Source organism: Chelonia mydas, chromosome 1 (genome assembly GCF_015237465.2).
Source record: "Chelonia mydas isolate rCheMyd1 chromosome 1, rCheMyd1.pri.v2, whole genome shotgun sequence".
NCBI lineage: Eukaryota > Metazoa > Chordata > Testudines > Cheloniidae > Chelonia > Chelonia mydas.
The window spans coordinates 47,266,970-47,293,900 of record NC_057849.1 but is presented as its reverse complement, the minus strand read 5'-3'; the positions used below and the strand labels follow the sequence as shown (position 1 = coordinate 47,293,900).

Below are 26,931 nucleotides of genomic sequence, written 5' to 3'. Positions count from 1 at the left end.
TGCTCTAGCCCAGGGCTAAGCAAGACTTTCCCTGCAACTGCAGCTCTTGGCTGCTGTGGGCCATGCTGGGTCTGACCACCTAGACTGAGAGCAGGGAGACCATGACACCCTGCTGGGCCCAGGCAGCGTGGAAGAGGAAGCTGCCTGATTCAAATACAGAGGGGACAAAAGATTAACCTATTGGGGCTTGGGAGAAGTAGAATGTGACAAGGAGCTGGGACGTATAGAAACTGGAACTGGAGAGATCCAGGAGTGGGGGACTGGCTTGTCAAGGAGACTGGGGATGAAATGTTGCTGGGGCCACGGGGAAGATGGTGACAGGTAGTGCAGAGGAGTGAGACTAGGACTTGCTAGGCAAGAAGACTGGGGGTGGGATGAGAAATCTGAGGAGTGGAGACTGGGACTGGCTATGCTAGGAGAATGGGACTTGGAAAGGGATGAGAAGCCTGGGGTATGGAATAGACAGGACTGGGACAGGGATAAATTGAAGGGAATGGGGCAGACGGGGTCACACTTCAGGGGAATGCACAGAAGAGTCTGCATCACTAGAGCACACTCCCCGTCAAAGCTTGAGTGGAGCCCAAGATCCCTGAGTGGGTCACACACTGGGAAAGTGTCCCATTCTCCTGTAGTGCTTGTCTACACAGATGATGACAACCTACTACTGCTACCAGTTGTCCTGTTAGCTCAAATGGTAGAGGTCTGTGCGGTGGATCAAGTTCCACCCCTGCTGATGACCCATGCAAATGTCAATATGATTTCATGTGACAGAGTTTCAGGTTTTTTTTCAGTTAGCTTTTTGAAAACCTAAGAAATTACACACAAAAATCCACATTACAAGGTTGCAAAGTCAAGCACTCAAAAGTTAGGAAAATGCCAGAATTAATGAGGCCCCGGGTTGAACAAGAAGAAAGCAGAATATTTGATAGCTTCTCATTAAGTGAGCACTATCCATTCTGTGCACTGAATGAGGCAAAAGAATTGTGGGAAAAATAGTATGTGTATTTAAACTAGTCTGCCTGTGCAGGAGAGCCCAAATTCATGTTGCATGAGAAAACCTTAATTCCAGCATTTCCAACCTTCATCATATTATTTTAATGTATGGTTGTTGTTTTTTTGTGTAATACACGCATGTAATATATGCCTGGTTAGGGAGATTTCAGCAAAGGAAGAAACAGAAATACCTATCCTAGAAACAGGTTTCAGAGTAACAGCCGTGTTAGTCTGTATTCGCAAAAAGAAAAGGAGGACTTGTGGCACCCTAGAGACTAACCAATTTATTGTTATTTCCCATCCGATGAAGTGAGCTGTAGCTCACGAAAGCTTATGCTCAAATAAATTGGTTAGTCTCTAAGGTGCCATAAGTACTCCTTTTCTATCCTAGAGAAAATACCATAGAAGCAAGATCCCTAAATTAAAAAACAAAACACAAAGTCGCTTTCTAAAGTAGAACAACACTTTAAAAACTTCAGAGTACTAGATCCCTGTTAAAAGTTTTATCATAATTTGTGAAACATTTAGCAACAAATGCATTTAATACAACTGAACTGAAAACCTAAGAGACTGTTGACTCATAGGAGTACTTGCTGGAATTGCTCTCTACATTGATCTGTCTAAGGGCCAGATCCAACTTCAATTTCAGTTGGAGTCTTTTCTATTGACTTCAGTGAGAATTAGATCAGGCCCTACATTTCCATACTGTACTATTATGTATGTGTTCATGTTTATTAGATTGAACATATTTATATTTATTTCCACGAAAACAAAACAGAGAACTGGGGTAGGATATCAGACACTTGCTATATACAATGAGACCTTAATAGTGTTGTCTGTGGATATGGAAAATATTTTCGCATCTTCTGCAGCTATGGAGAGGTAACAGACTGGCGCTGTGTGGCTTCTGAGCATGCCTGTTGGTCGGCTGAAATTTAATAAGAACAGTTCAATATTAAGCGGTTTCAAATTGATCGTTTTTTATAAAACAAAGTAAAAATAAATGGGCTGGAATCTGCTACTAGTTGTATGTTTGGTGGGAATTGTATTTTGGGTTTTTTCACCAAAAAAAAAAAACCCACACATAAACAGAGCAGTTTTCCAGTATCAGGCACTTGGAGTGATGTACATGAAACAATAGTATCTGCTTGCAGAGTTCAGCTTTTCATGAGATGTTAATGCGCCAAATGGATTCCTAGACCTCAATTATACAATGAGATCCGTGTGGGCAGAGATCATCGCAGGACTGGGGTCTTAGGCACAATCAAAATCTCAAATCAATCTTGGATAAAAAACAGAGGATAATCCATGAATTTTTATATTTATATAAAATATTTAAACTTATGGGAATGATTTTGCTGCACGCGCGTGTGCATGCTGATATTATCAACAGTGCAGCAGAGCCATTCTGTAAACTCACGCATATTTCCAGGACATTTGTGATTGTCTCCTCAATGCACTTAGCTGATGCCTATTAACAGGGCAATTCACTAGACAGTAAGAATTACTTATCAGTAATGTGTAGTTACAAAGCCCTTCATAACAGAGTCTTTCAGTGAGTATTGTAACCGTCTCTTACCCAGACATGTAAGGGTTCCACATCCGAATGATTCGATCCATTCCGCCTGTCACTATGAGGTTGTTTTTTTTACAGAATGCAAATGTTTTTACTCCTTTGTAGACTTGAAACACAGTCTGATCTCCCTCAGCTCTCTTTGGAGGGATTCTAGGTATCACCTGCCCTTTTCTTGCTTTTGAATCTTTCCCACGGTCCTTTATTTTTTTCATCTGCTGCTCAACATTAGTAGCGCCAACAGTACACCCTGAAAAAGAACATACTCACCGAAACAGCTGATAAATTTGAAAATATCCTAGACATCTTGGTTCCCACTACCTCCTGCAGATTAGGTACTAATAACTTTCATCCTCAGGAAATTTCTCCCAATAGTCATTTTATAAATTTTTATAATTTTCTTTCTTCATTTCATGCCATTAGTCCTATTTATTATAACCTTTTTATTATGGTAAAAAAATCCCTCCTCCCAATCCCACTGGGGTTTACTATTTTCAGAACCCTTTAGTTAACCATGTTTCCCATTAGTCAGCACTTAGCTATTTTGATCTTTCCTGATAAGAAAATCCTTCCAGCTTCACTTTCTGGAACTTCTTACAGTTTGTTAACATCGTTCTGGCAAAGAGAGGTTCAAAACTGAACGCCATGTTGAACATGCTGCTCATCATTTCATCGAGGCACAGAGTCTGCACCAATGTCTAGAACAGACATTTGCTGCTGCTGCTTCTAATTTCAGGCAAAATAAAACAAAGAAAAGTGCCAGGAAGGAGAGGCAGGAGACAAGATACAAAGAAGAAGCAAACTAGTCTCTGAAGACTCATTTCTATGTCACTATTGCTTTCCCAAGACTAATTCTGATGCTTAATCCCAGTATGAGGGGGAGTAAAAAAGCCCACATTAAGGGGCAAAGGATGCCACAAACAATGGCATTCAACTCCCCCCTCCACCTCCAAGATCTAAAACAAGGGGATCTGGAAAATGCACACACACAAAGCAAAAAGCTTTTAAATAAAAAGCTGGAAATTCAGAGTCCACCACAAAATGTTGCTGCTGAGAAGATTCTGTCCTAGGGGGTTTCAGTGCTTCCAGAACAGATTAGTGATCTATTATTAATTCTCTCTCACTAAACTAGGTACATTTTCCAGTTGTGAGCTACTCCTTAGAAAATAAGATCTTGATGGGATTTAAAAGAACTTTGTGTTTATGAATTATGGGAGCTGTTGTTGTCACTGTGTCAGTTTGACTTACTCCAGATTGTGTGTGTCCACCATCTGGTGAAGTCAGACTGCTGGGGTATTTTTTGTCTGAAATTAACATTCATGATGATTGTACTGTAGACGGGCCATTAACCATTCTGTATTTCATTTACCTCTTTGCAAACTGTGGGTAAGAATACTTGTCTGACTCACAGCAGTGTTGTTCATTAATACTTTACTATGCACTGAGGTCACTGGATGGAAGTGTTATTACATTACTATAAATTAGGTGGTCAAAAAAAGTATAATTGCGACTGAAATAAAGCTTCACCAAAACCAGCAAGAAACTGCTCTGAAATAACATAAGAACAGCCATACTGGGTCAGACCAAATGTCCATCTAGCCCAGTATCCTGTCTTCCAATAGCGGCCAATGGCAGGTGCCCCAGAGGGAATGAACAGAACAGGTAATCATCAAGTGATCCATCTCTTGTCACCCATTCCCTGCTTTTGGCAAACAGAGGCTAGGAACACCATCCCTGCCCATCCTGGCTAATAGCCATTGATAGGCCTATCCTCCATGAATGTATCTAGTTCTTTTTTGAACTGTGTTATGGTCTTGGCCTTCACAACATCCTCTGGCAAAGAGTTCTACAGGTTGACTGTGCATTGAATCATAGAATACCAGGGTTGGAAGGGACCTCAAGAGGTCATCTAGTCCAATCCCCTGCTCAAAGCAGGACCAATCCCCAATTTTTGCCCCAGATCCCTAAATGGCCCCCTCAAGGATCGAGCTCACAACCCTGGGTTTAGCAGGCCAATGCTCCAACCCCTGAGCTATCCCTCCCCCAATGCACTAAACCAATTCTAAATATTTGTCAACCTGTCCTCCGAGTCTCTTAGGAGTAAGTGTGAAAGGGATCTCAACAAGCAAAGAATGGAATAATTGAAATCTACATGGGCTAGGTAGATTAGGTAGGGGTTTTATAAGCTTGCTTAAGGGAGTAGTTTTAGTATGTTTTACTCATTTGGCTAGAGCAAATGAGACGCTTAAGAAACTGAAATAGATGTAAGGACTTTCATTTGATTTCATCATATGTGGAGTTCCAGGTAACAGTACTGGATATTTTAAGATGAAAAATTAAGGGAAGTATGGACCATGAATTAATTTGGACTATTTTCAGCACTATTTTCAGCTTTCTGTGATGCTTAAATAAAGGAGAAATTTGCTGTATCACACTACTTTGTGCTACATGAATACTGCTTTGTATATTGAAGTAATTTCATTCAGTTATTTGCACTGAATAAAAGAGCCTGCTCCTGTACCCCCTGAAGTCAATGGGAGTACTGCTATTGACTTTTCTGGGAGTAGGAACAGATTGGAGGAACCTAACTCTGGTCCTAATTCTGCATGTGCTTACCTGCTTTGCTGAATCAGGGCTCGAGAGGTGAACACTCGCATCTCCCATTGCCTACCCAATGAGATTTGTGGGTGCTCAGAACTGCCTATGATTGGGCCCAATGTGAAGATATTAGATTATCTGAATTTTGAAGTGAACCAGGTACAAATCTTTTTCACATGCATTTGTTATTTAAGGACTGACTGACGCGAGGCAACATAAATGGGGGAGGGAAAAAACCCATAAGCCCCGAGACAAAGAAATATGACAATCATACTGTTGTCAGTTAGCACTTGGCTTGGACATCTTTTTATTAACTCATTCCATAACCATGAACATCTGTCCTTTGCTCTCAGGGTTCCCAAACATAGCTGAAAAATACAGAATGACTTCTGGGTCATCTATTTCTATGGCTATCATCCTGACTGATGGACAGTTTCCATCCTACACATTTGCAGTTCAGTGCCCTAAGAGGAACCACACACTCCCTCCCAAGACCAAGTCTATGATGTAAAGCATAACATGAACAAACAAGAACATAGTTCCAAGCTGGTTCCATTCCCCAAACCTGAAGAAACACCTCTCCAGCAGAGTTTGGAACCTCTTTGGTTGCCACAACTCAAATACCAAAACATCAAACAAAAGACACATTTTTATATTAATTGCTTTTACGTTGTGTAAAACAGCCTGCTTTTGTTTATTGGGCTAAATACATGAGTAATGGGTATAATGGCCTGTGATATACAGCAGGTCAGACTAGATGATCTAACGGTCCCTTCTGGCTTCAAAAAAAAAAAAAAAAAAAAAATCAAATCTATGAATCTGCGGACTCTGCATCATAACAAGACTCTCCTGTATAACTTGTGTAAAATAAGATTGTTCTTCACAACCTGCATGATAATGGTAAACCAAGTGCCAGCTTTGGCCAAGGCCATAGGTGTTAACTAAGAACCGACAAACTCATAGCTGGAAACCAAAACAGCTCAACAGTATATTAGTTTTGTTCAAAATAGGTATTAGTCTTATAAGAATGTATTTAGTGTTTAGACTCTATGAAATGCTTGTAAATTGCTGCACGCATTAATCTCACCTGTAATGCCTGTATACCACACTATAAGGAATTGTATAAGTTTTGCTTTATAACTTTAAAAATGTTTGCTCTGAACTTGTGAGCCCAGGCACAGGAATCAAGATTAAATGAGCCATTAAGAAACATGACAATACAAGGGATTGGTGAATGGCCCTATCACACCATGGAAATGCTATGTGCAAGGGAGCTTTTCGCATGGACTGGAAAGCCAAATGTAAAAGATAAAACAGGGCATAAGAAAATTTGTCCTCTCTGCTATTTGAGCACTCACAGGGCCAGAGACTCTAAAGTGAGGCAGAGATCCCCAGGAGTTAGCCGGGGGTCTGCCCTGAAAGACACTTTTATAGCTAATTAGTTCATTTTATCATCCATTTATCCTTGTATTGTGTGACGTTATGGTCAATTTATATGCTATTTCATATAGAATTAATGTATGCTAAACAGATTTAAATTATAGAATTATAGGACTGATAAGTATTTAGGTGTGATAAGTGTGTAGTGGGTGTATAAGTAAAGCATGGCTGGAACACAAGGCCTACAGGCTGAGACCTGTAAGACTTTAGCTTAGCCACACTAGGACATAGGTTTAAGAATGCTGGACATGAACGAGTGACCTAGCAATAACTCTGTGCCCATAAAGTCACAGGATTACTGCCAAAGATGTGCCAATTAGTGATGTCATAGAAAAATGGATTGCAATAGACTGAAATGCATTGTCCAAGGCCAGTAGACACCTGATTGTAACATCTTTAAATGTCTGTCTGGACCACAGGATACATGTCATGCATAGATGCTAATGAGAATAAGAGGAACTACAAATAACCTGCGAAAAATCAAGCTCCCCAATATTCATGGGGTGTGGAAGTACAGATAAGGAAAAGAGGGTTGACACCTTCATGCATGTGCATAAGTGTTAGGTGTGGTCAGAACTACAATATAAAAGAGGGTTCCCAGGGTTGGGTAAAAGTGGGAAGATCTAAGGGATGAGCCCACGGGAAACCCCTACAGGAACTATTCCTCAATCATCTATTGAGAGGTCCTTCGGACCTTAGAATATCTCTGAGGATGTGAGTATGACTACAGCCATAATTATTGCATAGGTTTTTGTAGGATTTCTATATGCATGGGTAATTAATTGTAACTTTATTTATTGCTTTAATAAAACTTGTAGTACAGATAAGACTTTGTACTTGTGACTGTGTCTGTGGTCATTATCCTTGGACTCCATGTGTTTCTAGAGCCTCCAAATTTGAGAAAAGCATCAGAGGCAATTTCACTCTGTTGAGTTTGAAACTGTAGCAACCTGTGCCGAATGCATGGTAGTATAATACAGCATCACTCAATTCACTTTAAATAAAATAAAAAGGTTACACTTTGAATTGACATATTACCACATCTCTGTCATGTTTCAGAATCATAGCTGATAACTCATTTGTGTGCATTTTTGCTTGTTTTAACTTGTAAATAACTAATTTCTTTTTCCTGTTTAAACTTTTATATAGTTTATTACAGGATTGGCTACAGGCCTTGGTGTAAGATCTAGGGTACCAACTGATCTGGCATAAGTGACTGGTTTCTCAGGACAGGAAGCAACCAGAATATTGTGTGATTTTGGGTATCATTTGTCACTAAGTCCAGCTTGTCTGGGTGGCACGATAGACTGGAGAGTTTAAGGAGACTGTCTGTGACTCCATGGTAAGACAGTTACAGTGATCCAGGAGTTCATGTTTGTTACTGGGTTGGTGAAATCTAATTATAGAACATACCACCAGTTTGGGGTGTCTGCCCTGCTTTTGACAGTCTGCCCTGAGGTAGGTACTCATGGCCATGAGCCACTCCAGACAGACAGTGTGACAGCCTGCACAAAGAGGGTACAAATTATCTGTTGAGCAATGTTCTTGAACGAGCAATGATAAAAATATCAGAAGGACTAGAAAATATTTCAGAGAAATAGGAGATGGGTGGTAAACCTGTCCCAAGCAACTGGCTTTTATACAGTAGATAAAAGGAGGTTTTTACTCACTACATTAGTGTGTGTAAAACACCATGCAAATGCTAGTCTTATGGTATATCCACCTGGAACAGGAATGAAAAAGTTGGCAGTCTCAGGAGAAAGCCTGTTCTCGTAAGGTTTCCACTAATAGCCACATAATTGTGATGGAAACAAGAGAATAGATAGTTTGGACAAACATACTGGGCTTGATGCAGGCCCTTGTCAGAGGTACTGTAAATCCATGGGAGCAGAGATACAGCAGTGAAAGCGGCTTGTGACTTGCCTTCTGCCAGAAGGCCCATGGACAGCTGGTTCATCCCCCAAACTGAGTGGGGCTGGTGAGGGAAAGGGACTGGGCCCAAGCCAGCTGGGACATGCACTGATTGGCGTGTCTCCTATGCAGCCCCAGATGGCATTTAAAAATTGCCCTTACTTCTGACTCAGCTGGCTCTGAGGACACAATATGCCCTTGTGGAAGGTCATTCTAGCCTCCTAATGATAGGATGTTTAGCTGAACTAAATCAGAAGACTGAAAAACCCTTTGAGATTCTCCCATTACCAATTACAATCTTACACACAGTGGCACTACTAGAAATAAAGCCAACTAGGTGACAGCAATGTGACCAGCACTATACCACAAGTAAGACTGCAGACATGGAGAGGGAACGGAGTGTAAATCAGAGAAACATTAAGTTGAAAGAAATTCCTAGAGGCCTTAATAGGATTAAAATGGTTACCTATTACTAAAGCTGTAGGTTCATGGTTGGAGGTAGAAATCACTGCTTTAATGGAATCATAGTAGTGCAGCTAAAAGGAACAGAACAAGAGATTACTGTTATATATAAATGATACACAATACAGATTAGAAGAGAATATAATCGGCTGGGATTATTTCATTTGTTTCTGTTCTTATAATGTTTTTCTTTCTGAAGGCAGGATGAATAATAAGAACATTTAAAGTTGTTTGCCTAAGGGTGGGTTGAGTGGGTGCATTACAGTGGCTCTTATTCCAGCACGTTCCTGCTGTTTTTCTCACGTAAAAAGGGCAAAATGTGTGTACCTCACTCCTTTGTGTATCCAAAAGCATGACATGCAGATTCTAAGTTCCATTTCAGGACTCTCTGTGGAAGTCAGAGGCTTCCCTACTTCTTCCCTGATGGACCAGAACATGGAAAACAATCTGGTACTTCATCTGAGCTACAGTCGGCTTGGTGGGGCCCCCACTGCTTGCAGAAAGCAGCAACAGCAGCATTAGAAAAGCAAAAAAATACTCAGCTCCCATCATGTACCATGGCATGTAACCCCCAGACTGGTTTCAAGAATGTAAAACATGACCCATAAAGCTGCATTTTAGAAAAAGTCTTGACCCTTCCTCCAAGGTCAAGGAGGGTCCTCCAGGATCTAGCCCAATGTGGTGCTGCTGCACAAGGGTTCAGGATTTGGGAACCTGAGGTCTGAGCCACACTTATCCAATGACGAGCACACTGGGGCTGGGGGAAGAGGAAGCCGTTACTCTAGATATGAAAGGGGTGTAAAGCTGTGCAGAGGTCACTCCAGTGCTAAGGCTGCAATAGTGACCCAGTTGCTTGGTCTGTGCAATGGGGCTAAAATTCTTTCTAGATATGAGGGCATAGCTTTAAAAAAAATGTACGGTGCTATAATAAATACATTTTATCTCTAGTGCCTTGAGCAGATACAAAATTTATATCCACATCCAGTCCACAATCTGCAAAGATGGTCCATGGATAACAAGCAGATATCCACAGATTTGCAGGGCTCTATTTATCTCATCAGATCAGCTAGTGAGACAATGTATAAATATGCCACTAGGACTATCTTTAACATTCCAAAACTCAGAATAGCTTCAGAGAGCTATCAAATACTTCCTTTTTATCCCCCAAAATGACACTGTTGAAAGGTCAAGGATGGGCAACAGTCAGTCCAGGGGCAGCGACGACTTCAAAGTTTGTACACTTTGCAGTCAGGGCTAGAAGAGATCGAGAGCATTTCTTTAGTTCCATGCCCATTCTCCTTTAGCTTCTGACTTTGGATCCTGGGGGTGCAGTAATCCCAAACTCAGATCTCTCCTTATTCAGGCCCCAATCAGCAAGGAATTTATGCACTTGCCTAACTTTAAAAGCTAGTACTACTGAAGTCCAATTGAAAACTAAACAGGTGTTGAATTTGAGCTTCACAACTTTCAATCTGAATTTCATGCCTTATTCTCTATTGTCAAGCCCTCATTCTATCAAGTTTGACAGTTTGTGCCATTTCCCTGTTCTTCCTATCATACTGTTGACAGTGCTATTCTAATTGACAAATAAGAGTTTTTTCTGTAGACTGACTAGATGCTGTGGCTGAAACCTTATTTACCTATTCCCATGACAATTTCATTTGTGGAAAACTTTCTATTTTATTTCTTTTGGAGTGAGAAAGATTTTGGTTCTTTTACCTGTGTAACCCAATCTCCATGCACTTTCCAACGAATGTAAGTCACATTTGGAGAAAGAACAGCATTCTCAATGCTAACACTAGGCAGGTTTTCAGCTTTTGGCAGTTTCTTCCACGTTCTGAAAAATCCAGGGACAAAGAAGAGAAGAGAGACGGCAACCATCATCCTTAAGTGCTAGGAAGCAAATATTTCCTCACACTCCTAAAATCTGGACTATTTCTCTGGCATTAAACTCCCAACCCAAGGTTGTTATTTCAAAAGATTGTAGCTATTTACCCTGCCTTTTGGGATACTGAAAAGTTGCCCCAGCAATTTCTGATTGCAGGCTGCTCCAGCAGACACCCTGCTGAGGAAAGAAGAGTAGCTGCTGGAGAAGCCAGCAAGGGCTCTGCCTGGGTCTATGTGACAGGGTGACGACTCACCGCTGTGGCGCCTCCTGCTGGTTGTCCAGGGAATTAGCTCTTTTCAGCCAGGAGTGCCCTCTGCCAGTCAGTGTCTTGCCTGCCACTGGCCCCATGCCCCTCCCAGACCTTGGTGCCTTTCTAGAGAAGGGTTCTGCCCCCTGGCAGTACCCCCTCAGTCTGGGTCTCCCCTCCCAGGGGAACCCCCAATCCCTCCCTTGCCTCAGTGGCTACTGTCAGTCATCGTCTAGCCCCCACTCCCTGGGGCAGACTGCAGTCTGTACCACTCATCATTGGCAAGGGGGGAATCAGACCAGCTGCTGCTGTCTAGGTTTGGGCTGCTCCTCTGCAGCCTTACTACTCTTTTGTGGGCCTTTACCTCGGCCTGCAGCTCCGCTAGGCTGGAGCTCCCCAGCTCCCTCTGCCCTTCCCCAGCACTGCTCTGCCTTAGGTACCCTCAGCTTCCCAAGCAGCCAGGTCCCCCTCTCTCCATGTAGCTAGAGAGAGTGGCTGTCTCAGCTCCTGGCTAACAGCCCTCTTATAGGGCCAGCTGTGGCCTGATTGGGGTGTGGCCCCCCCTGTGGCTACTTCCGCCAATCAGCCTAGCTTTCCTCCCGCTACAGCCCTCTCTTAGGCTGTTTTAAGCGCTTCGAGGCATGGTGGGGTGACCATCCCACCACAGTCTATATTAGCAAGGATCCAGGGAGGCCTGACGGATTGGGGAGGGCAGACCACTTGCTGGGAGTCACTAGTGGGCAGGGGTCTTACTGGGGGAGGGAAAAAGGCAGTCATACTCTTCCAAACCCTGCCCATGTGAGTTGCCAAAATGAAACACTGCTTCGAGTAGATCTTGTGGCTTTCTGAGCTCCTCCTCAGTATGGCTTGAATGTGCCCATGGGCTCTACTGGGCTCCTGGGTCCTGGCTCCCTTATGACTCTGGGCAAAAAATAATTAGTGCCATCTCCAAAATGCCACCCACTTATGGCAGCAAAATGAGATGTCACTCACAGTAAATTGTGCAGTCTGTAACTCTTCCTCTCCTCCATGAGGAATTAAATAGTTCATCCTCATCACTGGGTATCTGAGTTAAATGTCAACAAAGTTAATACTGCATGATTTGGAAGAGTGGCTGGACGGCACTCAGAGTGCCCTGATCCTTGCCTGGGGCCAGAGTCAGGGAGAGGCACCCTGCCCTAGCACCGGGCAACCTACTCAACAGGGCGCGAAGAAACCTCTGACTGGGGGGGGAAGTGAGCTACCGGAGACAGGGCTTGATTGGGTGGAGACCAGGGCTTTGTCCCAAGATGGGGAACCCGAGGCACAGCCAACGAGAGCTGTGTCCCAGCCCAGTCAGTGAGAAGGGACAGGTTCCACTCCCTAGCCCAGCAGCTGATTTTCAGATGGGGCTGCAGAAGGATCTGTCCTTGAGAACTAGACAGCAAGAAAGGGGTCAGAACACTGTACTGCTGCATATTGGTTCAATCTAAGCCCTGCTTGTAGAGTCCTTTCTCTCCTTCCCGTCCCTATACTGGGGGGACACAGCAGTTTTCTCCCCTCCGCCATGAGGATATGTACAGCTCCTTTTCTGTCAGGGAGAACAGTGCGGGAATGCTCTCTTCTGTAGTGTCCACCACCCCTTTTTTCCTGGACAAAGTGGCCTCAAGCTCATTCCCCCACTCTTCAGTGTCTTCCTAGCAGTCCTAGTGTCTACCAATTTTGCAGCCCCAAGCAGTCGCCGCCGAATTGCCACCGCTGCAACAGCTGCCGCCGAATTGCTGCCGCGCCCGGAAGAGCGGCGGAGCTGCCGCCCAAAAGCCGCCGCAGCGGGAAGAGCGGCAGAGTTGCCGCCGAATTGCCGCAGCAGGACATGGACTGCCGCCCCATTCTGAATGCCACCCTCGGCACCTGCTTGGAAAGCTGGTGCCTGGAGCCGGCCCTGTTTCCGAGCATCGCCCTTGTCTACATATACTTCCTTGGGCTTTTTTAAATGTAGCAAACACAAGCTGTCCCAACACGTGTGTTTATTGAAACAACTGGCCAAGTTACAAGTGACATTAAACGACTAACTCCCCACACTGGGATTTTAACGCCAACAATTGTCAAGAAATGTTTCAAGTGTCATAGCGGCTAGGAGCAACACTGGAAAAACAGTTCATGAAACCTGCCCAAACCATAAGGGTTTAGATTTCTGACCATTGGTGTTGAAGGTTTAGGATTTCAAGCTAGCTGAGTGGAGGTGGAAATTGTTTCACAGTCCAACCCTTTGAAAAATGACTAGTAGTCAGGGTTCTTACAAGTGTCCCCTGGTAAACAAATGAACTTTGTTGTCCACTGAAGGAAGGACAAGAAGTAATGGGCTTAATCTGCAGAAAGGAAGATTTAGGGTAGATATTAAGGAGAACTTTCTAACGATAAGGGTAGTTAAGCTCTGGAATAGGCTTCCAAGGGAGGTTGTGGAATCCCCATGACTGGAGATTTTTAAGAACAAGTTGGACAAACGTCTGTTAGGGATGGTCTAGGTTTACTTGGTCCTACCTCAGTACAGGGAGATGGACTTGATGACCTGTGGAGGTCTCTTCCAGCCCTACATTTCTATGATTCTACTAAGAGGTGGGCAAATGATCTGGCCACAGACACTGAACCGGGGTTTCTTGGAACAACAATGAAAAAAGCAGTAAGTGCCACCTGTTGGCTTAATCATGTAGGTGTCTAAATAGTTTTGAATCTGCTGCACTTCTCTTCATTTTCTCTGCCCCCAAGTTTAGTATCCTCCAAACACTTGGAAGCCTGCTGCATTCGTGTCATGTCCAAGGATCCCAACTTGATACTTCTGCAGACACAAGAGCCAGAATGCTGTGGGGATGTCAGTTAGAAGTATCGATCAGTGTAGCAGAAGAACATGAGCACAGGTAACCTCAGTGATAACGCTTACAAAGACTTTTAGTGTTCAGTTAAATAGGTGAAGTGACTGCATTTTTGTCAGTTTTTAAAATTACATCTACAATGTAAAGTCCTTACCGTAGGAGCTCCCCCACGGAAGACAAAAGCAAGATATTCACACACCCCTGAAAAGAGAAAAAAAAAGTTGTTATAGAAATCTAAACGGATAGGGCCAAATCCTGTAGTTCTCATTCAGTCCCTGAAGTAAGTGGGAGGAGATTTACCAGAATAAGAATTTCTGGACTATATTTAGACAAGGTGGGTGAGGTAATATCCTTTATTGGACCAACTTTTGTTTGAGAGACACAAGCTTCCAAGATCCCTGGGTCCTATCACAACATGTGGTATACCTCATCCCATGCACCAACAGCAACTATATGGACGCAGGCGCCGACTTTCCAATGTGCCGGGGGGTGCTCGACCCGCAGCTCTGCCCGAGACTCCGCCCCCACTCCACCCCACCTGCCTCTTCTCATCCCGTTCCGCCCCCTCCCCCAAGCACGCCGCATCCTCGCTCCTTCCCCCTCCCGCCCAGAGCCTCCCGCATGCCGCGAAACAGCTGATTGCAGTGGGCGGGAGGCGTGGGGAAGAAGAGGGATGTGTTGATTGGTGGGGCCTTCCGGCAAGCAGGATGCACTAGGGGGAGGGGGAGGTTCTGATATGGGGGCTTCAGCCACAAGGGGGTGCCATACTTTATCTGAGCTGGTCACAGCTAGAGCCAGGAAGTGCTTTAAAGGATCTTACAGTGAACACCTCTGGTATATCTCTCTGGGAAGGAAGCTCTGTAGCCAGTCTGTATCTGGTACAGAAGCCTGACCTACAAGTAGCAGTCCTGCAACCTACTGTATAAAAGGTGTACCTTACACACCCCATCCACTGGATAATCAGGGAGACTGGCCAGGAGACACTTCTAGGACAGGTCCCTGATTACCCAAAGATCTAAGGGATGCTCCGTGAGTTCATGGCTTATATTTAAGCCCCTTCGTTTTCAGATTAAACCAATTTTTACCAAAAAAAATCCCAGGTTTTACAGGAAGTATTATTCGTTTTTTCTGATTTTCTCTACTTTTGTATCATTCAAATATATAAAAAAATAACTTGTTTTATTAGGAAAATACAATACATTGCATGAGATATATGTATTATGATAATATCTTAGTCTGTTAATACATTAATACAAAAGCTGCCTGTTGAAGTAAGGCTACGTATTAGTGTAGAAGATAAAACAATAAAGAAAACAGGCACGCATGCAAGCTCTGAAGTGCATGCGAATCTGAACATACTGATGAGTCTCACGCCCATCATGTACACATTTCAAACTATTAGCAGATAACGGCTTAAAGATCTGACACACTAAAATGGAAAGAAAACGAAAATCTGTATCAGAATATGTTTCAGAACACAGGTTTCAGAGTAACAGCCGTGTTAGTCTGTATTCGCAAAAAGAAAAGGAGTACTTGTGGCACCTTAGAGACTAACCAATTTATTTGAGCATAAGCTTTCGTGAGCTACAGCTCACTTCATCGGATGCATACTGTGGAAAGTGTAGAAAATCTTTTTATACACACAAAGCATGAAAAAATACCTCCCCACACCCCACTCTCCTGCTGGTAATAGCTTATCTAAAGTGATCACTCTCCTTACAATGTGTATGATAATCAAGTTGGGCCATTTCCAGCACAAATCCAGGTTTTCTCCCCACCCCCCACACAAACCCACTCTCCTGTTGGTAATAGCTTATCTAAAGCGATCACTCTCCTTACAATGTGTATGATAATCAAGGTGGGCCATTTTCGGCACAAATCCAGGGTTTAACAAGAACATCTGAGGAAGGGGCAGGGGGTAGGAAAAAACAAGGGGAAATAAGTTACCTTGCATAATGACTTAGCCACTCCCAGTCTCTATTCAAGCCTAAGTTAATTGTATCCAATTTGCAAATGAATTCCAATTCAACAGTCTCTCGCTGGAGTCTGGTTTTGAAGTTTTTTTGTTGTAATATCGAAACTTTCATGTCTGTAATCGCGTGACCAGAGAGATTGAAGTGTTCTCCGACTGGTTTATGAATGTTATAATTCTTGACATCTGATTTGTGTCCATTTATTCTTTTACGTAGAGACTGTCCAGTTTGACCAATGTACATGGCAGATGGGCATTGCTGGCACATGATGGCATATATCACATTGGTGGATGTGCAGGTGAACAAGCCTCTGATAGTATGGCTGATGTTATTAGGCCCTGTGATGGTGTCCCCTGAATAGATATGTGGGCACAGTTGGCAACGGGCTTTGTTGCAAGGATAGGTTCCTGGGTTAGTGGTTCTGTTGTGTGGTATGTGGTTGCTGGTGAGTATTTGCTTCAGGTTGGGGGGCTGTCCGTAGGCAAGGACTGGCCTGTCTCCCAAGATTTGTGAGAATGTTGGGTCATCCTTCAGGATAGGTTGTAGATCCTTGATAATGCGTTGGAGGGGTTTTAGTTGGGGGCTGAAGGTGACGGCTAGTGGCGTTCTGTTATTTTCTTTGTTAGGCCTGTCCTGTAGTAGGTGACTTCTGGGAACTCTTCTGGCTCTATCAATCTGTTTCTTCACTTCCACAGGTGGGTATTGTAGTTGTAAGAATGCTTGATAGAGATCTTGTAGGTGTTTTTCTCTGTCTGAGGGGTTGGAGCAAATGCGGTTGTATCGCAGAGCTTGGCTGTAGACAATGGATTGTGTGGTGTGGTCAGGGTGAAACCTGGAGGCATGTAGGTAGGAATAGTGGTCAGTAGGTTTCCGGTATAGGGTGGTGTTTATGTGACCATCGTTTATTAGCACTGTAGTATCCAGGAAGTGGATCTCTTGTGTGGACTGGTCGAGGCTGAGGTTGATGGTGGGATGGAAATTGTTGAAATCATGGTGGAATTCCTCAAGGGCTTCTTTTCCATGGGTCCAGATGATGAAGATGTCATCAATATAGCGCAAGCAGAGTAGGGGCGTTAGGGGACGAGAGCTGAGGAAGCGTTGTTCTAAGTCAGCCATAAAAATGTTGGCATACTGTGGGGCCATCCGGGTACCCATAGCAGTGCCGCTGATTTGAAGGTATACATTGTCCCCAAATGTAAAATAGTTATGGGTAAGGACAAAGTCACAAAGTTCAGCCACCAGGTTAGCCGTGACATTATCGGGGATAGTGTTCTTGACGGCTTGTAGTCCATCTTTGTGTGGAATGTTGGTGTAGAGGGCTTCTACATCCATAGCCCCATCATCTCAGGCATTGGCACCCTGACAGCAGGATTGTCTGGCTATGTAGACTCCCTCCTCAGGCCCTACGCTACCAGCACTCCCAGCTACCTTCGAGACACCACTGACTTCAAGTCAAGGCACACCTTGATTATCATACACATTGTAAGGAGAGTGATCACTTTAGATAAGCTATTACCAACAGGAGAGTGGGTTTGTGTGTGGGGGGGGGGAGAAAACCTGGATTTGTGCTGGAAATGGCCCAACTTGATTATCATACACATTGTAAGGAGAGTGATCACTTTAGATAAGCTATTACCAGCAGGAGAGTGGGGTGGGGGGAGGTATTTTTTCATGCTTTGTGTGTATAAAAAGATCTTCTACACTTTCCACAGTATGCATCCGATGAAGTGAGCTGTAGCTCACGAAAGCTTATGCTCAAATAAATTGGTTAGTCTCTAAGGTGCCACAAGTACTCCTTTTCTTTTTTCAGAACACAGGAAGTATTTGAAAGTTTTAAAAAAACAAAAACAGGAGAAAAGGATGAAGTTGAGTGTGTGCACTGCAAATGGTGTGGCCCAATTATTAAATTTAAATATTTATAGGCTGATGGGTCTAAGTCTACAACGTAAACTGTTTATTCAAATGAAAAGTTTTATTTGGGGATTAGAGATATATTGTTTTCTTAAAGTCAAAGGTGGCATTGTATTTAAGTTCTGTTTTAGTTCAGCAGCAAGCCACATTGAATTCCGTTCATCAAAGCGTTAATTCACTGAATACTTTTCCCCCCGTCCTTCCATCCACCAAAATAAACCCCAATATTTATCCAGAAAAATTATTAATAGTTTTTTCCACCAATTTTCACCTGTTTTTGTTGTAGTAATAAACACTGATAATTCCCTGGAAAAATTAAATAAATGACGGGCCCTACTTATATCAACCACTGTTTTGTTGTTGTTTTAAAAAACACACCAAAAAAATCTACCTGGTCATCACCATATAGAATCATGCACTCATCAGGATCAGTGCAACTAAAAAAAAGATGGAAAAAAGGATAAGTGCAATCTAGTCAAAACACTTCAGTTTAAAAGAAATAAAAGTCATACTGAGTGAAACATACGTTAGACAAAACAAATGCCATGTTCACAGCCAGTGGTGGATTAGCCACTGGACCAACGGGGCCCAGGCGCCCCAGCCAAATGGGGGGACCCCAGAAAAGTGGGCACCCCAACCTGCTCTGCCCGCCTGGCACTCCTCCCCCGCTTGCTCTGGCCCAGGGCCCCACAAACCTCTAATCCGCCGCTGTTCACAGGTGTGGCATTCTGTAAAGACTAAATTCAGGCCTGGTATAAGGATAAATGTTCTCCTTAACTCAATGGGAGGTCTATCTACTTACACCAGGGACAAATTTGGTCCCCACCAGTGTTGTGGATGGTGCAAACTGCAAGTAAATGTTAATGGAGAGAGAGGGCTGCTTTATCTTACATATTGCTGATAACAGGTTGGAATATGACGACATTCACGCAGCCTATCCTGTTAAGTGTGAAACCACAACGAACATCATCAAACCAGCGAGCAATATGCGTGTGACAGAGATTCCTGATAACCCAATGGCCTAGGATACCTAAAAATCACATAAAGCTCTGGGATGAAGACAATGATCAATAATTCTGCTCCTCAGGCATAATGGAATTTTCTGTCACAAAGGTGAAGCTCGTCTGTGCAGGAGACAAGAACTTATTAGAGGCTGATCCAACACTGCATAATGAATTCCCCTAGGAACTGAGGGCCACCACAAACCTCACTACCTTCTGCTCCAAGTGAAAGGTACACATCTTTGGCTTCTTTTCTCTGCCATGAACACACAGAGAGAGAACAAATCACACATGACAGATGTTAGTTGTGTTGTTTATGCACTACCAGAAGGCACTCGGATACTACAGTGATGAGAGAGATAGAGGTAGTGATGGAGGAGAACACAAATAGAAAATACTTCTCTATGTTACCCCTGTTTTTGCACATCTACAGAATGACAAATTGGTGAAAATTACTTCACTACTTTGTGTCAAAGTGTAAGCCACTCCCTCATTCATGTCCCTGCTCAATTTGGCCTTGACATATTCAGGGACCCATTTACTCCATGTTGCATTTGGCACCAGGAATGTAATGCAGAATTTAATGTCATAAATGCAGACTTTAATGCCATAAACTAGAACACAGACTGTGCACAGGGAGATTTTTTTTAAGTGAAGAAAAACAGTGGCTCAACATGTCCAGTTCTGTTCAATATCTTCATCAATGATTTAGATAATCACACAGAGAGTACACTTACGAGGTCTGTGGTTGATATCAAGCTTGGAGGGGTTGCAAATACTTTGGGGGATAGGATTAAAATTCAAAATGATCTGGACAAACTAGAGAAATGGTCTGAAGTAAGTAGGATGAAATTCAATAAGGACAAATGCAAAGTATTCTACTTAGGAAGGAACAATCAGTTGCACATATACAAAATGGGAAATGACTGCCAAGGAAGGAACACTGCAGAAAGGGATCTAGGAGTCACAGTGGATCACAAGCTAAATGAGAGTCAAGAGTCAACACTACTGCAAAAAAAAAAAAAAAAAAAAAAAAAAAAAAAAAGCAAACATCATTCTGGGATGTATTAGCAGGAGGATTGTATGCAAAACATGAGAAGTAATTCTTCCGCTCTACTCCACGCTGATTAGGCCTCAACTGGAGTACTGTGCCCAGTTCTGGGTGCCACATTTCAGGAAAGATGTGGACAAATTGGAGAAAGTCCAGAGGAGAGCAACATAAATGATTACAGGTCTAGAAAACATGACCTATGAGTTAGGCTGCGAGTCTGTCATGGAGGTCACAGAAGTCACGGATTCCGTGACTTTTTGTGACCTCAGTGACTTCTGCAGCTGCTGGTGCTGGCTCAAGGGCTGCCCAACTTGGGCAGCCCCTGGGCCAGCAGCAGCAGTTTGGGTGTGTGGGAGGGGGCTAGGGGCAGGGGGGAGCTTACCTCAGAGTGGGGGGCTCCCCAGCTTCCACAGCACTGCAGCTCCTAGGTGGCGAAGGGGTCGGGGGGGAGGATGGGGGGGGCTCTGCTCACTGCACACTGCTCACGCCTGCAGGCCTTGCCCCCGCAGCTCCCATTGGCTGTGGTTCCTGGCCAGTGGGAGCTGTGGCAGCTGGCGCTTGTGGCAGGAGCAGTGTGCCGAGCCCCGACTTCTCCACCGCCTAGGAGCTGCAGGGACATGGAGCTGGGTAGGGAGCCCCTGATAGCCCTGCCAACCTCCCACCCCAGCAACAGCGGAGTCCCCCGGGCCACCTTCCCCAGCACCCGTGGCACCTCTGGACCGCCCCCCCGCCCCCATGGACTGGCTCGTAAATCACCACAGTACTTTTGAAATTCTACCTCAGGTAATTTGCCAAAGGTTGCATAGGAATTCAGTGTACATGAACATGAGACAGATGCGTGTTTTGGTAAGATTTTGAAACAAAGAGAAATAAACACGTTTTTATAGGAAATAAAATGAGGCTTTCCAGTTGCTTAATGACCTCCAATACGCAGTAACTGCTATAGAACCTCACGAGGAAGCACTGAGGTCATTTCATCCACACTACTCAACTTCTACCACAATATCCAGTCAGAGTAATCTCCTACCTCCCACCCTCATTGCATATTTATCCGTGCACAATATTTTGGTGATAGCTTTTCAACATGCACATTACAAAGACTCATATTCACTTCCCGTTACAGCCCTGATGCACCACTGTACTTTTGCACTTGCCTAACTTTAAGCATATGAGTGTCCCACTATCTTGCTTAATAAGAGCCAAAATGTACAAATTGAAGTAGAAAAGTAAAACTCTGATCATCATCTATAGGGATAAAATGATGAACTGACAACAAAACACTGTATGTCTGACAGGATGTTGAAAAGAAATAGCACAAGATACCACACAAACAGAAAAACTGAACATTGAGATGATACCGAGACCAGACAGATATCACAAATAAATACCTTGTGTCTTAAAGTGTGCAATGAAATACTGTTGACCTGGGACTGACAACATGAACATAGCACATTGCTTACCAATAGTCAAGTTTTAAAGGGATTGCTTCCAAACCACTGATCTGGCAGTACGGTTCAAAGTTGGACATCTCGTACAACTGGATTTCACGATCCCTGTCAGAAAACAAGACAGATTTTAAATGAGCACAGGTTTCAGTCATCCCTTTGAGGCACTGTTAATCTTTTCTTTTAAACAGTTTGTCTTTTAAATTATATTTTTTAATGGGTGTGAAGTGTAGTTAATTTAAGGATGCTGTTTATCTAGCAGTCCTGGAGATTGAAATCTTCTGTTTAACTATCAAACAAGTGTTTTGAGGATGCTGCAAGACAATCTTCTCCACACTGCCCCTTAGTTCGTTTCATTTCTCAAGTCCCTCTGAGTGGAACCATTTCTTACCCACCAATGTATCTAAGGATATGGATACACCTGCAGATGTAGAGCGCTTTGAGTTAAACCAGTCTTCATAGTGCACAATAGGGAAAGCCCTGCAATCTGTCCATACTGACAGCTTTGAGCGCACTGGCGTGGACACATTTGCTGCACTTGCAGCGGAATTGGGAGCGGTGCATTATGGGAAGCTATCCCAGCATGCAAGTGACTGCAACGTGATTTTCAAATGGGGGGGTGGGGTGGAGTGGTGTGTGACAGGGAGTGTGTTGTATGTGCAGGGAGAGAGAGTGGGGTTTTGGGGGGCTGAGAGCACATCAGCATGCTGTCTTGTAAGTTCAGACAGCAGCAGTCCCTCCTCCCCCCTCCGCTTCTCTCTCTCACACAGCATTCCACACTAAAGGTTGCTTTGTCTCGGAGCAGGTAAGCATGCCCGCTGTCAGAAACGGAGCTTTCAAAGGGCATATCTGCATTCCTACAGTGATTCAAAAACAATGAGAAGAGTGGCCACTTGACTTAAGGGGATTATGAGATGTTTCCGGAGGCTGATCAGAGTGCACTAATGCAACACCTCATTCACAGTGACGCCCGGGCGTTTCAGCCACTACTCAACAAGTGTTAATCTTCTCGCCGACATGGAGTACTGGGAGCGCTCTAGTCAGAGTGCTCTACATGCCTTGCCAGTGTGGACGGGGAGTGAGCTAGGGCGCCAGGGGCTGCTTTAATGCGCTCTAACTCGCAAGTGTAGCCAAGCCCTAATCCCTGACCCTGAGAGACCTCCTCTAAGGGACCAATCTCCATGTTCACTCCATCCTTGGCCTCTTAGCAGAGGACTGTAACAAGCTTGCAATCTGTGGTGGTGATTTTTCAGGTAGGGGCATCCTTTCATAGGAATCTGGATTGAGATCACCAATCTCATTGCACATAGGCCACTGAGCAGCCATCAGATAGGAATAACTTTTTGTCATTTCATTACCAGTTTGGGCTGGATTAAATCCTGAACCTGGTATTTAAGGGTCTGGGGGTGTGGGTTGGCACAATAACTTAGATTCAGGCACTTCAGGACAAGGAATAGGTTTTATGTCTTTAAAGGGGCATGCACAGCTTTATATTACGATTATTAATAACCTAATAAATGAATTAATTAATGACAATATGGTCAGCACACGCTTCCCTATTCTGCATTCCCAATCTCACTCTACACTGACCTGGAAAGACTCTCTGTGGGTGTGAGAGGGCAGCTCAGCCACCATGAGGCTGTCCACAAGAACACCAGCTGTGACAGCATTTTTGGAACTCACATCACCAACTGTTTCACTTATGCAGCGTTATTCTGCAAGTTCCCAGCCCCCAGAGATAATTAGTGCTGATAATACCACATTCAATTTTAGTTCTGATTCTGATAAACAACAGCACTTACCCAGTTCCCAGGATGAGTTTGTTGTAATGTGTCATAACAGTGGAATCTGTCGCCCACTTAGATTTTTTGTTGACAGGTTTTTCCTAAAAAGTGAGAGAGCTAGTTGTCATCCCTACATCATATGAAAAGACAAGACACCACAGATGAGGGTTGAATCTGTTCTTGGTGACACTGTTGCAAACCCACTGAAAAGGGGTTGCATGGGTTAACTAGGAAGAGTATATGTCCTTTATAGCCAGATCCTGCAAAGCACAGGACACTTCCCACTGAATATAATGGGAATTAAGAGGCATTCAGCATCTCTCGGGATCAGCCCTTAGATCGTTTCATTTCCCAAGTCCCTCTGAGTGGAACCATTTCTTACACACAAAGCTGCTGCCTACAGGATATAGCTCAGAAGCAAATCACAAAACGTTGTATCGTGTCAAATTATTATATACAGGTCCAATCCTGCAGGGTGCTGAGCACTCAAGTCCCACTGAACCCTGGTAGAGTTGACAGCCATTGTCACTGGATCAGGACCTACAGCACTCAAAAAAGGTTAATACCTCTGAGAAGTTACTCGTGAACAGCATCACACGCTCAGCAAATACAAGTTTGTTCTGGTGATGTTATTACGGTTTATTATCCTGTAGGCAGGATTGTGGAGTATTCCAGAACCACCAGAAGAGGGATGGTCTAGGTATACTTGCTCTTGCCTCAGCTCAGGGAGCTTACTTGATGACTTCTTGAGGTCCCTTCCAGCCCCACATGTATGATCCTTCTCCACCTTGCTTGTGTAGTTTCAGTTAAATTCAACTGCATTTAACATGTACTTTTCCCAGGTCACCTCAGGAAAAGCCAGGAGGGTGCTCAGGACCTCTGCAAATTCAGCCATTACAAACTTTTATTCCGAACACAGCATGTAAAGAATCATTTCTGCTTTAAATCACCATAGAACAAGGGAGCATAATAAAAACTTATATTTTAAGAGCAGTTCCCTATCGTGCTGGTAATATAGCAGAATCAATCATGATTTACAATGTTGAACTTAAAATAAACAATTTAATTGTCAATGAAATCAAGCGTTCTAGCATTTCCATGAAACCTGAGCAGTTACTGAGAAAATAAAATGCACATACAAAAACCATCTTGCTTCGTTTCAGCTTTAGTTGTGGAGACCAGAAGGAAATAACTCCATCTTCTTGGATCATTACTAAGGTGTTGTCAAACAGAGAACAAATGCGCAGGACAGGCTCTCCAGGAGAACGTTCTACTATCACAGCAGGAAGCGAGAATGTCAGCTCCTTTAATCGGGCAGATGATACGTCTTGTTCTGCATATTCTAGCTGCATGTATGTGCAAAACTCATCCTAGTACAGAAAAGAGCTGGTGATTCATAGCTATAATAGAAAGACAGCGAATATGTTACTATGGTGGTGCCTAGAGGCACCAGTGAGAGTTGGGGCTCTTTTGTGCTAGGCATTTTACAAACATAGAGAAAAACAAGGTACCTGCCACAATGAAACTGTAATCTAAGATGACAAGATGGAACAAGTTGGTGCAATAAATAGAAGGAATGTGAGGGAGAGGACAAAGGCAAATGCAATAGGAATATGCTGCTACACAGACCAGCAAGGGCCCCTGTCCTTAAATGCTTTGCTGAACCATGTCTTATGTTCACAACTTGAGGGTTACAAGTTTTTTATTTATAATAATAAATAATAATACGAATAATATATTTATTAATAATTATTAATTATATTATTATTATTATAAGATAAAAAATATATCAGCAATCCTCACCGGCCAGCTACCTAGTCATTATTTCTAGCTGGAAGAAACAATGTCACATTCTATATTAATATCATGAGATGCAGGTACTTTATTTTTTGGAGCACCAGTTGCATGCTTAGTGCTGTACAGAACAAAGAGAGCATTGACAAGATGCTGGAGCTGTGAATTTATGTAAGTTTGATTGGAAAAGGATTCCAGGATAATATTCCTAGCTTCTTGCTCACTTAAGTCAAAATTCAACCATGAGACTTGGACCCCTTCCTAGGTCATACTCTAAAGTAGGACAAAATGATGCATGCTGTGGAATATTTTCAATTTGAAACAATAAAATCTCATTTTAATACTCTCTCTCTCTTCAAAAAATTCTGTAAACTGTAATTATACAATTTGCCCCTTCCCTTTGAATTAAATTTCCACCACTGATTTAAAAAGGTTGAATAAAATAAATGTTTAGTCCCACTTGAGTTATGTCTCCAGAAGTTGTGGATCTGCGATTCTAAAACACTTTCCTTACTGACAAAGTTGTGTTACACGAACTGCAAAAAGCTCCCAAAACAACCACCACCCACACATACACTCACTCACCCACTGAATTCTTCCCGTTGCAGCACAGTCTATTTTCATGAAAAGTTTTTCTATTTGTTCATCACTCTATGGGAAAAAGGCATATTAAAAGTATTGTTATATATTACAAGTACAGTATATGAAGAATAATCAAAAGATTTTAAGTTTTCATAGTGCATCTCTTCCCAGCTAGGGACAACAGGTTTTGCAGATGCTACATTATTTAAATTTTTTAAAAAATTCTATTTGATTTCCTAGCTTGTTTCCAAATGTGAATCACATTGGAATATTCCAAATTTGTTGAGTTTTATCTAAACTTTTCAAATCCTCAGATCCGAAGACTGAACACAGAAGAAAAAGTTCCAGATGTTGTTCAGATCTGTTAAGAGAGTTGTCCTAAAGGGTCCAATCCTGCAGTGTTTACTCAGGAGAACTCCCAGTTTCAAGCCCAAAATGGGAACTTTAACACTCATTTGCTCTGAACTTTTAGTACAGATGTGTAACATTCTTGGGTTTGCAGGAAGAAGCCAGTCAATCCAACAACTCATGGATCAAATATATTCAAGATTTCAAGGTTATGCCTACAGAGCTGAGCTAGGCTTTAACGTAAAAGGTTTTCTATTATACAACTTTTTTAAGAGAATTGCTCACTTACTGTTCTATGTGGTGCCATACAGTTCTTCACTACCTGCTTGAATTTCTCCATATCTAGTGATTTACATCCATTCTTTTCTAACTCCTGAAAGCAGAAGCAGCAACAGGCAAAGCACAGTTAGCTACTGAAAAGGACTACCTTTGGTTTGCTTGTTGTAAAAGAGCATCGTTATGTGAGTACCTTAACATGAACCTAATCTTCAGGACCATTTCCTCTTTAAAACTTGGTCAAAGTCTTATACTATATATTGTGGGATGCCACCTGAATTTTTACAGTATGCTAGCCTAGAAAACATGGTATCATAGCCCTGGTCTACACTAGGACTTTAGGTCGAATTTAGCAGCATTAAATCGATGTAAACCTGCACCCGTCCACACGATGAAGCCCTTTATTTCGACTTAAAGGGCTCTTAAAATCGATTTCCTTACTCCACCCCTGACAAGTGGATTAGAGCTTAAATCGGCCTTGCCAGGTCGAATTTGGAGTACTGTGGACACAATTCGACGTTATTGGCCTCCGGGAGCTATCCCAGAGTGCTCCATTGTGACCGCTCTGGACAGCACTCTCAACTCAGATGCACTGGCCAGGTAGACAGGAAAAGAACCGCGAACTTTTTAATCTCATTTCCTGTTTGGCCAGCGTGGCAAGCTGCAGGTGACCATGCAGAGCTCATCTGCAGAGGTGACCATGATGGAGTCCCAGAATCGCAAAAGAGCTCCAGCATGGACCGAACGGGAGGTACGGGATCTGATCGCTGTATGGGGAGAGGAATCCGTGCTATCAGAACTCCGT

The 26,931-nt window shown here is 43.2% G+C and overlaps 1 protein-coding gene across 5 annotated transcripts in view; it reads right to left on the bottom strand.

Moving 5' to 3' along the window:
* Window positions 1-26,931, bottom strand: part of LOC102948172 (WD repeat-containing protein 64) — an 82,236-nt gene that overhangs the window by 26,541 nt on the left and 28,764 nt on the right. For 3 of the 5 annotated variants that reach the window (XR_005224229.2, XM_043531485.1, XM_037891951.2), the window contains exons 4-14: window positions 26,140-26,223; window positions 25,506-25,571; window positions 24,266-24,496; window positions 23,145-23,227; window positions 21,358-21,450; window positions 18,237-18,282; window positions 14,116-14,162; window positions 10,697-10,814; window positions 8,982-9,051; window positions 2,573-2,816; window positions 1,816-1,921 (exon numbers count right to left, since the gene is read on the bottom strand). Coding sequence is in view for 4 of the 5 variants with exons in the window: in XM_043531485.1 (XP_043387420.1) it covers window positions 1,816-1,921; window positions 2,573-2,816; window positions 8,982-9,051; window positions 10,697-10,814; window positions 14,116-14,162; window positions 18,237-18,282; window positions 21,358-21,450; window positions 23,145-23,227; window positions 24,266-24,496; window positions 25,506-25,571; window positions 26,140-26,223 (1,188 nt within the window). In the remaining variant the exon portion in view is untranslated. Of the gene's footprint in view, window positions 1-1,815; window positions 1,922-2,572; window positions 2,817-8,981; window positions 9,052-10,696; window positions 10,815-14,115; window positions 14,163-18,236; window positions 18,283-21,357; window positions 21,451-23,144; window positions 23,228-24,265; window positions 24,527-25,505; window positions 25,572-26,139; window positions 26,224-26,931 lie in introns of those variants that run through there. The other 2 variants (XM_037891961.2, XM_037891972.2) reach the window with 2 other exon arrangements.